We start from the raw sequence: 13,931 nt of genomic DNA on the forward strand, positions 1-13,931 counted from the left end.
ATACAAGGTCCTGCCAAGCCTAGATTAGTATAAAAAAGGTCTCCAACATAGAACAACAGAGTTCAGCTATTTTATACAAAAGACCAGTAGTAGGAACCATTCTCACCACTTTATATGCCCAAGCCTTCCCATTATAGGCATATAACAAATTTAAAGTTTTGTAAGAGCAGAAATGTACAATTTTAAGTTTCACACAAACCGTGCAACATCGGATTATAATAGGTATATCATCAATCAACATTAGTGAAAGACTAGTTTAGAACAGAAGCTAATTCGGTGAAAAACCAATGTGGTAGAATGCACAATACACACTAATGATGGTGAATAAAATGGAACCAAGCATTCTCTCGACTAATGAGTGCACGAGTAAGGTCAAATTGAGCCAAGCATCAATTTGACCTTACTCGCGCACTCTTCTCCTACACCAAGTCTAAGGAGGGAGGAGAAAAAATCCCTCACCTTATATAGTGGAAGTGGCAGCGGAAATCACCAAAAGCTCTCAATTGTGGAGGTGTCGCAGCAGTCTGGCACCGAACCTTCTCAAACCTTCGCAATATGAGTGTAGGAGGTTTTACTGCTAAGAATCATACCAAGAGAGGAAGGCAAAAATCCATGCCAAGCCACCCACCATCAAGCTAGGTTATCCGAACGAGATTGTGACGCATCATGAGTGGAAGAGACCCGTCGCGACAGAGTGCTGAATCTTAGGTATTCGGATCAAATCAGAAGCCCCCACTCTCACTTAGGCATGAGGCCAAAAATGGGGTTAAGCAAAATTAGTAAGAGTTATATTAAGGGTTTCAACCCATAAGGTAACCAAAATGGGTGCGGAGTTTTCTAGATAAAAAAATAATTATGGTGGATAGCTCCACTTAACCACTGTATTCTGCATAGCAAAAGTTAGGAGTTATCATTATGGGAGGTGTATAGTAAAGCACAAGGTAATCTCCCATAAGGCAACAACTCAAGTTTAAATCGAGTGCATATAGTTGGATGTCATTGTTCCTAGCCAGATACAATGATTCAGAGCATAATCCAAAACCCCTCCAGATGAGGTGCTAGAGCAACTAAAGCCAGATGAAGTGCCAAACCAAGAGTTATTTAAAGGAACCACAGTAAAAATGCATTGCCAAAAGGTATGTGTGTGTGTGTGTGTGTGTGTGTGTGTGTGTGTGTGTGTGTGTGTGTGTGTGTGTGTGTGTGTGTGTGTGTGTGTGTGTGTGTGTGTGTGTGTGTGTGTGTGTGTGTGTGTGTGTGTGTGTGTGTGTGTGTGTGTGTGTGTGTGTGTAGTTGGATGAAGTGATTGAGAGAGAGAGAGAGAGAGAGAGAGAGAGAGAGAGAGAGAGTGGCCATGCAGTTAGGAGCAACCTATGGAAAACAAGGTCACCATGAAGCCAAGAGAGATCAAAGGCCCCTTAATCTTGCCACTTTTTGTGCATGCTATCTCTGTACCACACCCAGTTCCTCCTTGATGTTGGATCCAACACATCCTGCAGTTAAGTATGATTGAATTGTCAAGTAGCGATGGTGAATGAACTGGAAGCTTGTGAATGTGTGTAGAAGAAGAAAAGACAGAGAGTTGTTGCTTGCTTATCCATATTTTGTTTATTCCTTGACTTGGATAGTAGTACATTATGCAATAGGGCTCATCATCAGCATGACACATTAACTTCATTCTCTCATTGGTCACCTTATTCATTGTTCTCAAGAACCTCACCAGCTGATCTCGGTTACAATGTATCACTTCTTATCTTGCTTTAGGGCTTTCTAAGTTAACTTCATTTCCTATCGGCATGCTAATCCTTACATCACCTTTAATTGGCAGGCCTCGTGAATTTTTCACTTTTTTTAAACTAGTGTTTATCGCATGATTCCTCTTTCTAGAATGTTCATAGAAATCTTTCACACTTTGCGAAGAAGAAAAATAATGTTAAGGGGAGTTGGCCTAGCGATAAAGGTGAGAATCTTTAAGTGCGTCCGCTATGGTTCAACCCTTGTGACTTGTGAATGTGGGTATATGGGTGCAATCCCACCAAATAGTTGATGGTTCGCATTAGATTGTGTTTTTTTTTTTTTCGGAAGAAAAATTATAGGAAAGTCAACTAACCTAAACACAAATAGGGAAAGGTAAAAGAAAAGAGAAATAGAATGACATACCATAAATTCAAGGAAAAGAAAACTATCATAGAGAGGCTTGCATGCATGCAAGCAAGGCATCCTATATATATAGGCTGAGTTCAGACAGGCCGACGATAGAGTGAGGGGAAGGTGTGTGCCTCCTCCATGGCGCGAATTGATTAGGCAAAAGAAAAGATGCTTCTCTGTGGACAGACAATTAATTGAGCGAGCCTCCCCCCTTGAGTAGAGTTGTGCTCCTAAGCGCTTTTCAATGCAAATTTGAACCTTGCTTGATAGCCCTCCATCCATTCACCTGTCCCCTAGGGTAGGGTTGTTGGAGCTCTAGCTAGGAAGCCATGGTGGTGCAGAGCAAGAAGAGGGACGAGAGAGAGAGAGAGAGAGAGAGAGAGAGAGAGAGAGAGAGAGAGAGAGAGAGAGAGAGGAAGTCGACACAGTTTTTGGAAGTAAAAACACGCTACTACTAATTTTATTAAAGAGAAGCCTTCACATAGTCTTTGGAAGGTGATGTCAACCACACCTTTTCCACATGCAAACTCCACTAACTGATGGTCTATAGCTGCATGCCTTGAGACTTGTTCTCACGGGCTGACCGACAAGGGCTTGGACCCAACAATCCCCCCCTCAAGCCCGAACTGGACAAGCAACTCATGATACCTCGAGTTTTTGGTGTACTCGTCAACCGTGAGTTTTAGGTTTTCTCACAACCAAGGATTTCTGGTGTATCCATAACCTGGTGCTAGATCAGTAACCCCCCCTTGAACAGATAGGGTGTAGGTCAAAAAAAGTTAGCTACCAAAAATGAAGTTTTTGGTTCACTGCCAAACCTCGGGTTTAAGGTGTACCCAGTAACCTCATGAGAGTGCAAAAAATGGGCTGAGAACTGATAAAATTGGGAGGTCTTACCACTTATCTTTGTGGCAGTGTCTATAACCCGTACAATTTATTTTGACTAAACAACATGAAAAGAGTTGATCTAATAAATCCTCGTCAACAGAATATATTGGAGATTCAGTGTCTCCTTCAATCACATGAATTTGAGTTTTACCCTTTTGAAAGCACTTATTTGACGGATGATTTGTTTTACCACAGTGAACACAAGGATTCTTCTTGAAACAGTCTTTCGTCTGATGATTGTTGCGCCCACAAATGGCACAAGTTCTGGTTCCATTGAATGGTCGAGATGAAGTTGCTGTAGCAGCACATTTAGTGACTGCATATGCACTGGAAGTATCAAAAGAACTGGTGGGGGATACGGCATTCGAGACTGTATATGCACTGGGAATAATAGTAGAATTGGTACTAGGTACCCTGCGTTCTTCTTCCTGCAATGAATTGATGATACCATCCAAGGAGGGCAGCGGATCTTTCTCTTTTAAAACAGTAACAATCTGATGAAATTTGTCAGTCAAACTTTTTAACAAAATGGCTATGAGATCTTCTTCTAGTACTGAAGCTTCGACATAAACAAGTTGAGTTTTGATACTCTTCAGTCTATTGGCTAAAGCTGCAATGTTTTCATCTTCACGCATACGGATGGAATATAATTCCATTTTTAAACTCATTTTTGAATACTTAGCTTTGGCACCGAAAAGCTTTTCTAACTCTATCAAGGCAACACTTGAAGAATCAACATCATCCAAATAATGAATAAAATTGTCTTCTAAGGAGGTTAGGATGATACCAAAAGCCTGTTCTTCTTTTCTTTGTAGTTTAGCAGATAATGCCCTTGTAACTGCAGGGGATGTTCCAGATTCGTCGACTGCGAGAGGCTTGACCACGTTCCATAAGTTTTTCTGCATCAAATAGCCTTTAACTTTGATCTGCCAAGTATGGAAGCCGGATCCATTGAACTTGTCGACTTTTGATGTCATGTTGAGATCTTTAAAATAAAAGAAGGTAAAGGTTCGGTTAGATTTAACTTGTTAGCAGAAATTCCAATCAACTTTTGAAGTTCCAAAGCAAAGGTGTTGAAGCTTTAAAATACGACTAATAATGTATGTCCATTTACTGTTTTGAGGTTGTCGCCAACATGATCGAATACTGAGCGCACCATTACTGAACACCGAGCATAGCTTGCAAGAAGTGTAGCATAACGGATTTTGCGAGGTTTTTGCAAGGGTGAATCCCGGCTATGTAAACCCTTAGGACCAAATTAAGTGGTCATTGTAATGTGAATCACAATATTATGATAATCTCAACAAAAAAATCGATTTTTCTCCAACAGTCGAACAGCGCGATGGCGGATTGCTTCAAAGCAGACGCTGCAGGCACTTTTAGCAAGCGAGAGTGTGTCGAAAAATCATCACAAGGCCAGGGCGACCTCGTTGATGCCGAGCTTGTCCAATTTTTTGCAAGTCGATTGCGCCTCTTTGTCCTCTGCTACTAGCGGCCGATCCCGCGTTGCCTGTGTCGAGCGCCAAGGTTGAGCCAAAGCTTTGATACCAGTTGTTGGAGCTCTAGCTAGGAAGCCATGGTGGTGCAGAGCAAGAAGAGGGACGAGAGAGAGAGAGAGAGAGAGAGAGAGAGAGAGAGAGAGAGAGAGAGAGAGAGAGAGAGAGAGAGAGGAAGTCGACACAGTTTTTGGAAGTAAAAACACTCTACTACTAATTTTATTAAAGAAAAGCCTTTACATAGTCTTTGGAAGGTGATGTCAACCACACCTTTTCCACATGCAAACTCCACTAACTGATGGTCTATAGATGCATGCCTTGAGACTTGTTCTCACGGGCTGACCGACAAGGGTTTGGACCCAACAAGGGTAACATCGTTGGTTGTGGCTATTAGCATTGTAACATATGCCAACATATTGTGTGAATAGATAGCCAGAGGTAGTCAAGATGCGAGAAGTTTTCGTCATGCTCGAACCATAGAGAATGCCATGAGGCTTTTCATCTCCACACTATCGCCCTTCACTTTTGCAATTTTAGATGTTTTGTAAAAGGTTTTTTATTTTTTGGAAATTTAGATGTTTTATAAAAGGTTTTTTATTTTTCTGAAATTGTGGAGACCTAGTTAAGTTAATCAATGGTTAATTAAGGCTATATGATAAACTAGACTTGCTTGGTGGACGTTGCTATAGAACACCCATAGAACCTGAGAGAGAGAGAGAGAGAGAGAGAGAGAGAGAGAGAGAGAGAGAGAGAGAGAGAGAGAGAGAGAGAGAGATACATGTTGTCACGGTCAGAGGGAGCAAGGAGTCTTGGTTGTCGATCACAAAACTGGAGCAAAACATATTTGAGGGAAAAAAACGTTGGGATAAAGGGTTATCCTCGTGCTACATAACGGTTATGCAGAGAAGAACGTTGGGTTGCAATATATAAGATCCATTCCAAACAAGGACATACGTAGATCCACATCAACCACCTACGAATAAAATAAACATGTACAGAGTGCATTGAGTATTGCAATACATAAGTTGAATCGACGAACTCTGAGAAAAAAAGTGCATGCCTATTTGATATATATATACGATGATCGAGATTGAGCATGCACTAGTAGTGAGGAAAAAATACAACTAAACTAAACTTAAGGAAGCATTGACAAACTCAAAAAATACAGAAAGCATCAACATATTATAAAAATTAAACTGTCCTACTGACCTGGTAATCATGTATAAGTGTCGTCCAATTGTGCAAGTAGGAGGACAATGTTTGAGTCAAGCTACATAAAAGCAATGTGAGTAGTTAAAAATTTTGCCTTGCAATGAAACATCACACACTGAAAATGCTAAGTATACAGTGTACGTCATGCAAAAGTGCCATACAAAAGTATGGTGGAGAGTTGGCACCATACTCTCTTCAAAAAATTGTAAGAAACGAAAGTCGTGCCTTGCCCTGTAGGATTTATGTGTGGAGCCAAGAAAATGCATAGGCATGAGGAATTGGATGCACATAATGAATCTTGCAATGTTGTTGAGTTGGAGTCGTCAACAAGTGAGCAATGCGCCCATGGTTGAGTCTATTGCAGGTAGGAGTTGGACCAATGGTTGTTATTACTAATAAACCATCAATAAAGCTTGCTCAAGTTTGTGTGGTTGGTGCCTTTTTGAAGAGCTATCATCTCAATTCCTCCTACTCCGATCTTTGCATCTATCAGCATCATCGCTGCAAGCATATCCTTTGTATCTATCTGTGCAATCATCATGCTCTTTGTGAATCCTTCAATCACCATCCCTATTACTCTTAAAGCATCAATAAATCTTGCTCAAGTTTGTGTGATTGGTGCCTTTTTGAAGATCTATCATCTCAATTCCTCCTACTTTGGTCTTTGCATTTATTAGCATCATCACTGCCATCATATCCTTTGTATTAAACTATCAATAAAGCTTGCTCAAGTTCGTGCAATTGGTGCCTTTTTGAAGAGCTATAATCTCAATTCCTCCTACTCTGGTCTTCACATCTATTAGCATCATCACTGCCATCATATCCTTTGTATCTATCCGTGCGATCATCATGCTCTCTATGTATCCTTCAATCGCCATCCCTATGGCTACAGTTCCTTTTATATCCATCTTCTCTGGCATGGTCTCTTCGTCTTTCCTGCGTTGTCTCACTTCGATCTTCATCATGGTAAATCGAGCACTGCAATGTATAAGTTGAATTGCCCAACTATGAGAAAAGAAGTGCGTATCTATTTGATACATAGAGGTTACCTTCTTCTTTATCTTTATATGTAGCTTTTAAGCATGCTCAGGATTGCGGAGGTAGACTGCCATCTTTATCTGGAGAGGCAACAGCCCTCTTCATAAGCTGCATGCATCATTCTCATCTTCGTGATCATGTCGGATGCAGTCTTTGTTAGGGTTTGCATACCTCCTCTTTTCGTAGGCGGGAGGGTGCCTACACCATCTTCATCACCGTGACTCGGTTGGAGTGGGTCTTCGTCCAGGTCTTCTTTGTGAGCATGCGGGGATTTGTTGTCTAGAGGAGTTTGTCCTCTTGACGGATCTTTGTGAACATCTCCTCATTTACTAGGCGAGAGACATCCATCTTTGTCTCCTCTTTTGATAGGTCAGGAGGCAGTCTTCGTTGTCTCCTCTTTTCAGCCACTCTCATCACCACTTGATAGGCCATAGGCAGCCTTCTTTGTGAGCATGCGGGGATTTGTTGTCTAGAGGAGTTTGTCCTCTTGACGGATCTTTGTGAACATCTCCTCATTTACTAGGCGAGAGACATCCATTTTTGTCTCCTCTTTTGATAGGTCAGGAGGCAGTCTTCGTTGTCTCCTCTTTTCAGCCTCTCATCACCACTTGATAGGCCATAGGCAGCCTTCTTCATCTCCTTTTTTGATAGGTGGCAGGCAACCTTCTTCATTATTGAGGGTGATGGTATGGTAACCCAGGCTCAGAGGGTTTGCTTCACGCAGTTCACCTTAGCCTTCGTATTGCTTTTTTTTAGGCTCATAGGCTATGCTCTATAGCTCCGCACCTTGAACTTCTCCTTGTGTGTGTGAGGCTCGAGGATGAGTGTTTCTCATCTTGGCCTTCTCCTTCATCGACATTATTGGAGGCTTTTGGGAAACATATCCTACTTCTCACTCTTCCGCAGCTTTGCTAACGCTTTATCGAAGCAATTGATGTTGGCTCCGAAACGAGGGATAGGCACTCAAGATTTCAACGTGGTCGCTCTTCTACTTGCATGTTGAAAATCATTAAAAGATTGCGTAAGATCTTTATTTTGTGGTAAGCTTGAGACGACTCCTGCTCGTGGGGTTTGGGTGGAAGGCAATGATCCAGATCATGCCAAGCGGCCACCTGCAGGCTCAATAAAGAAAAAAACCAGATTAGGCTTACCAAGTAAAAACATCCAACTGACACAAACCAATATATTCAAGAAAAAGACCAAATTGCTCTCGAATAAGTGGGTCCGAATAACATTGTGCATGGACCACACTTGTGGCTCCTCCAACACAAAAGGGAAGAAGGAGGCAACCACAGACTCAACACCTTCACCTTGCACCAAGAACATATGCTCTCACTGCTCACAAGAGGAACATTTTATAAGGCAGGGCCTTCACGCAAACGGGCTGTTGCCTGCGATCAAGGACACTACGTTGCCTAATCAAGCTGCAGAATGTACACATAGCAAGTGACGACCAACCAAGCTAGGCCACCTTGCTGTACCTGAGCAGTCGGGACTCTCTTTTGCTGTTGTGCGCGGACCATCGTCTAGCTCTTGACAGTCAACAAAGACGATACAAAAAAAAGCAAGGCAATCGTGCGATAGGTTCAACTTCTAAGTGACAACGTGTTTGCCGTGTTTCCTTGTCAATGGCCTAGATCATGCCAAGCGATTGCTTCTGGGCTGAAGAAACCAAGCAAGCCACCAAGTAATGATGATGTCAGCTGGCGAATTGTTTTTGAAGTTGGAAGCCTGTAGATAGAGTCGTTGTTCTTGGCATGGCGATCCTGGTCAATTGTGGTCACCCTCTTTGAATTTGGAAGGTTGTCGTTGTTGCTGGCATGGCGATCCTGGCAACAGCTTCTTGCTGCTATTGCCATGGGAACGCGGCTTCGCCCGCTCTTGCGCTCTGGAGGCCGGTGTTTGATCCGGGAGGATCCTCTTTGCCATTCACTACTTTATGCACACAGAAGACCATGACGGCGGGTTTGGTCCCTGCTGCTTTTCCTGCAAACAATACCTTTCATTCAACTCTTTCAATGGATGATTTGCAAACTTCAGGGGTAGCTTCTCTCCCAGCCCCTGATGCTCTCTCTCCTTTTACTTCTTCCTCGATTTTTTATGAGATCATGTTCCTCATTAATGCAGGACATTTCGATCGAGCATTGCACTCCCTGCTGCTTTTGTATGCTCAGGGCATTGTACCTCATCAGCACATATACTGGTCCTACTTGAAAGCATGCAATCAGATGAACGCCCTCTTCTCTGCAAAGCGGCTCCATGCCCATCTTGTTTTCTATGGCCAAGAATTTGTGAGCTCTCTTGGTGATTACTTGCTAAGCACTTTGTTTTCATGTGGTGGGTTCAACTTGGCCGTTCAGTTGTTCCTGGCGTTACCACGGAAGACCGTTTTCTCATGGAAGGCCATTATTACTGGGTACGTTGAACATCAAAGAGAGCAACAGGCATTATGCTTATTTAAGGCAATGCTTGAAGATGGTGTGGAGCCGGACAAATATATATATGCCATCTTGATCAAGGGCTGCGGTCATCTAGCACACCTGGATCAAGGCAAGACCATACATGCAGATGTCCGAGAAAAAGGTCTTCACAGAGAATCCTTTGTGGTCAGTGCTCTTATTCACATGTATGGCAAATGTATGTGCATTGCAGAGGCAGAGAGCGTCTTTGGAGACTCAGAGATGCTGGAAGATGTGGTGTTGTGGAACACAATGCTTTCAGTATATGTTGAACAAGGTGAAGCAGAAAAGGCTTTACAACTTTACAGGCAAATGCAAGAGGAGGGCCCTCATCCAAACAGCCGGACATATATGGCTGTTGTATCAGCTTGTTGCACCTTAGGAGAGAAAGATGAGACTGCTATTATGTGCCTTGCCATCGGCGAGGCACTGCACTCAGATGCTCGTAGAATGGGTTTTGGTTCAAATGCTGTTCTTGGGAACAACCTCTTGCGAATGTATGGCAAATGTGGATGCTTGACAAGAGCTCATAATGTCTTCAATGATATGGTGGAGCAGAGTGTTGTCAGTTGGACATTAATGCTAGATGCATATCTTGAACTGGGCCAGGAAGTAGCTACCTTGCAATTATACAGGCAGATGCAACAGGATTGGGTGCATCCAGATGAGAAGATTGTCATGATCGCTCTTCAAGCATGCTGCTCACTCGCAAGAAGGGAGGAACCTTCCAATGTTGAGGGGCAAATCACTAAAATAAAAGCTTTGGCAATTGGTAAGGCTCTCCATCATGATGCCAAGAGTAACAACTTTGATGCAGATTGTTTTGTAAATAGCACGCTTATTGGCATGTATGGGTCGTGTGGGAGAATAATGGAAGCAGAGAATGTGTTTGCTGGACATTTGCAACACACTCTTGTAGCATCTAATGCGATGCTTTCAGCTTATGTCGAGAATGGTGAAGGAGAGCTGGCCATATGCTTGTATAGGCAGATGCATGGGGAAGGTGTACAAACAGATGAACGAACCATGGTCATTGCAGTGCAAGCATGTTCCATCCTAGCGGAAAATGAAAAACCCCTAGTCGTGAGAGGCAGACCTATTACATCAATGGCTCTGGAGATTGGCCGATCTTTGCACTATGATGCTTTAAGGAGAGGCTTTTTCTCAGATGCATTTGTCATCTGTGCTCTTCTTAGCATGTATAAGCAATGTGGGAGTCTTGTGGACGCAGAGACTCTTATTAGTGGGCCTGTCAATCGGGACAGTTTGTTCTGGACTGAAATGCTCTCATTGTATGTTGCAGAAGGTGAAGGTGAGAAGGCCTTAATCTTTTTTAAGCGCATGCAAGAGGAAGGTGTTAGCCCAAATAAGTGGGCTTACGTAATGGCTATTCAAGGGTGCTCTGCAATTGCAGAGAGAGGAGAGGCTAATGGCCCAGGTGGGGAATCGGCCTTAGTTGTGGCATTGCTGATTGGTCAGGCACTTCACGTTGATGCCTTCAAGAATGGCTTTAGCTCAGACATCTTTGTCAGTAGTTCTCTCTTGACCTTGTACAGCATGTGTGGGGACATAGTTGGAGCTGAGGATGTGTTTTTGGGGCTATCTCAGCCAGACACCGTCGCTTGGAATGCGATGCTTTCTGCTTATCTCGAGCAAGGTGATGGAGAAAAGGTTTTGAAGCTCTTCAGGAACTTGGAGCGAGAATCTTTTTTCCCAAACCCGGGCACTTTTGTTGCTGCACTTAAGGCGTGTTGTATGCTTGTGGGAAACAGAGGAGCCACGTTTGCAGTGAGAGGATCGTCGCACATTCTGCCTCTTGAGATTGGGAGAGCCCTCCATGTGGACGCATTGAAAAAGGGATTCGGCTCAATTCCGTTGGTCTGTAGTGCCCTTATTATTATGTATAGCACTTGTGGGAGCATGGCAGATGTAGAGGGCGTGTTCGATTGGCAGTTGCAACATGACATTGTCTCATGGACCGCATTGTTGTCAGCATACATTGAGCATCATCAAGCAGAGAAAGCTCTCCAATTGTTCAGACTTGTACATCAAGAGGGGATAGCCCCTGATGAGCAAACTTTTGTTCTTGCTTTTGAGGCTTGTGCTGAGCTAGCTGAGAAGCAAGACGTCTCTCTTAAGGATGGCCAATCAGTCAAACAAACCTCTGTGGAAATTGGGCATGCCTTATATGCTGACTGCTTGATTAAGGGTTTTACTTTGGATGCGTCTATTTGCAGCAATGTCGTGGGCATGTATGGAAAGTGTATGAGCTTAACACTAGCAGAGAATGCCTTTGATGTACTGCCTCATTATAGCATTTTGCCTTGGAATGCCATGCTTTCGACCTACATCGATCACGGACAAGGGGAGAAAGCCTTATTGTTCTACCAACGCCTTAAAGCTGAGGGTGTGCCTATCACTGAGTTCACAATGTTTTGTGTTTTGCGAGCCTGCAGCCTGACAGGAGACGTGGAGATGTGTAGAGAAGTCCATTTCCTCATTGATTGTGCAGGGTGGGGTTATTCTTGTAATTTATCTAGTATGCTTGTGTATGCCTATGGGAGTTGTGCAACCATGGAGAATTGCCAGGCAATGTTCGACTCAATAGGTGAGCCTGATGTGGCAACATGGAATGCCATTATTAATTGTTATGTGCGGAGTGGAGACCACAGAACCAGCATGCAAACATTTGAGCAAATGCATTTTTCCAATATCATTGCAAACAGAGTCACTGCACTCTTGCTTCTGTCCAGCTGTAGTCATGCTGGGGATGTGGATGGAGGGATAGAACAGTTTGAGTCCATGTCTAAGAATCATGGCATCATCCCAAACATGGAGCATTTCAAGGGGTTGATTGACCTTCTTGGTCGCGCAGGCGATTTTGCCAAGGTAAAGGATTTGTTGTCAGATGGGCTGGTCCAGCCAACTTTATCCATCTGGTCGAATATGCTAGGAGTGTGCCAAAATCATCGTAATGTGGGGCTCGGAAACTGGGTCTTTGATCAGGCAATGCACCTGCAACCCAAGGATGCTAAAGCATACATCACAATCTCCAATATTTATGCTGGGGAAGAGTCTTTTAATGAGTTATCCATGCATTAAATACTGTCACAAGAATGAAGCCTTTATGTGTAGCGACGTCAACATGATGAGTGGCAATAGAAACGTCATGCTACACAAGTAGTAGGTGAGGGCATGTTGTTTGTAAGCTTACAATCCAAACACGTTTCTTAACATCATGAATCTGGACCAGTCTATCGCCCCCATGAAAGTGCATTGGGTGATGTCAGTACAACTTTTAGAATGATCATAAAAGTATAGAACTCAACAAGCTGATTACCATGTTTGATTAAGCTGCAATTTTACTTCCGGAGGAAACGTTCTCTGAAGTGATTTCTATGAAAGCCTAATAAGAGCAATTCACCATGAGCAGATGCTGTAAGCGCTGTTTTGAAAAGTAGGTATGCAAAGGTTACGTGTTTCTTCGTGACTCAGAACACATCAGTCGCTCAAAAGCAATGTTTGCACAAGGCTCCTTGTAGAGCAAAACTCTATGTCCCCATTCTCCATAGACTGGAGTACTTGGAGAACAAAAGGAGATCCTCCTCCATGAACTGGAAAGAAGTTCTCCGCAAAAACTTTCTCTAAGAAGCGGATACCCTCTCACTCTAATCTCAGATTTCTTCTAAGAAGAGCAGAAACACTCTGGCAGATTCTGTTAAGAACCGTCGCAGTGGAAGGATTGGCACATAGCGATGTCATATTCTTCTTCTACTTCAGATATCAAGTAGTAGCAAGGGGGGCCCGTTTCATTTTTGGTTTGCCCCAAAGAGGTGAGGCCTTAGGCCCCTGTCACACTGGGACATCCGCCTCATTCTGGTTTTTGGAGTATCACACACAAGTTTGTGAAATCAGAGGCAATATTCTCACAGCGAATCAGGGCAGGGTAGGTGGTAAAGCCTCCGCGTTCCATGTTGCAGAGTAGGGCTCAGCACCCGTCAATTGCCTTTTCGTGCGCCTATTTGCAGATGGCCATGGAGTATGAAAACTTGGCCGAGGGTGTTTGCCCGCCCTCCAGCCAGCTTCTCCTTTTCGTTCAGCGAATATAGGCTAAGCAAGGCCCGCCTCTTGCTTGCCCAGTTTGACAAGTGGCTCATTGATGCCTTCCGTTTTTGCTAATGAAAACGGGGAGGTTATTTCTAAAAAATGCACAATTTTTTGATTGGCTGGAGCATACAAAAGATCACTGAATCATGGAAAGGAGACTCATCATTCATATTCACGATGAGTATGCATTCTTGAGTGCGCATTCTGTGTTTTTTTTTTTTTTGGGGGGGGGGGGGGGGGGGGGGGGGGGGGGGGTTAGTTAATCTAACTCGTGCTTGTTATAGAGTGCGTGTATGCGGATAAGTGTGCATGTGCGTACGAGAAGGGGAGAAGGAGAGGAGAAGTGCACTATGTGGATGGAGCACACTTCAAACAAGAGAGGAGCTCCTTATTAGTGTATATATGTACAATTAATAAGGAGATATGGTCAAAGGACGGGCGGATATCGGACGCCCAATCCAAAGCAAAAACAAAACACTTTTACCCCAACCACCTTTCACCTAATTGTAAATGTGTCGACAAGTAAGTGCCACTAGCTAAACTACTAGTATGTACAAGAAAATAAGTAAGACTCTCTCAACTTATG

The 13,931-nt window shown here is 43.4% G+C and overlaps 1 protein-coding gene across 2 annotated transcripts; it reads left to right on the plus strand.

Annotated features, from left to right (window-relative positions):
* Positions 1-8,033: 8,033 nt before the first annotated feature.
* On the plus strand, positions 8,034-13,518 carry LOC147443600 (pentatricopeptide repeat-containing protein At5g39350-like). Of its 2 annotated transcripts, XM_086526396.1 has the most exons (2): positions 8,683-8,821; positions 8,907-13,518. In XM_086526396.1, exon 2 carries the CDS (start codon positions 9,008-9,010, stop codon positions 12,338-12,340), a length of 3,333 nt encoding a protein of 1,110 aa, XP_086382522.1. In that variant the 5' UTR covers positions 8,683-8,821; positions 8,907-9,007; the 3' UTR covers positions 12,341-13,518. The 2 variants fall into 2 exon arrangements, with proteins under 2 accessions (XP_086382521.1, XP_086382522.1); XM_086526395.1 differs by having other exon boundaries at positions 8,034-13,518.
* Positions 13,519-13,931: the final 413 nt, after the last annotated feature.

The sequence above is a fragment of the Adiantum capillus-veneris genome, chromosome 13, assembly GCF_014529385.1.
Source record: "Adiantum capillus-veneris isolate H3 chromosome 13, ASM1452938v2, whole genome shotgun sequence".
Classification (NCBI taxonomy): domain Eukaryota; kingdom Viridiplantae; phylum Streptophyta; class Polypodiopsida; order Polypodiales; family Pteridaceae; genus Adiantum; species Adiantum capillus-veneris.

What these genes read in the sequence shown, in the direction of transcription:
- LOC147443600 (XM_086526395.1), top strand. Translation starts at nt 8,600, where the DNA reads ATGGCGATCCTGGCAACAGCTTCTTGCTGCTATTGCCATGGGAACGCG.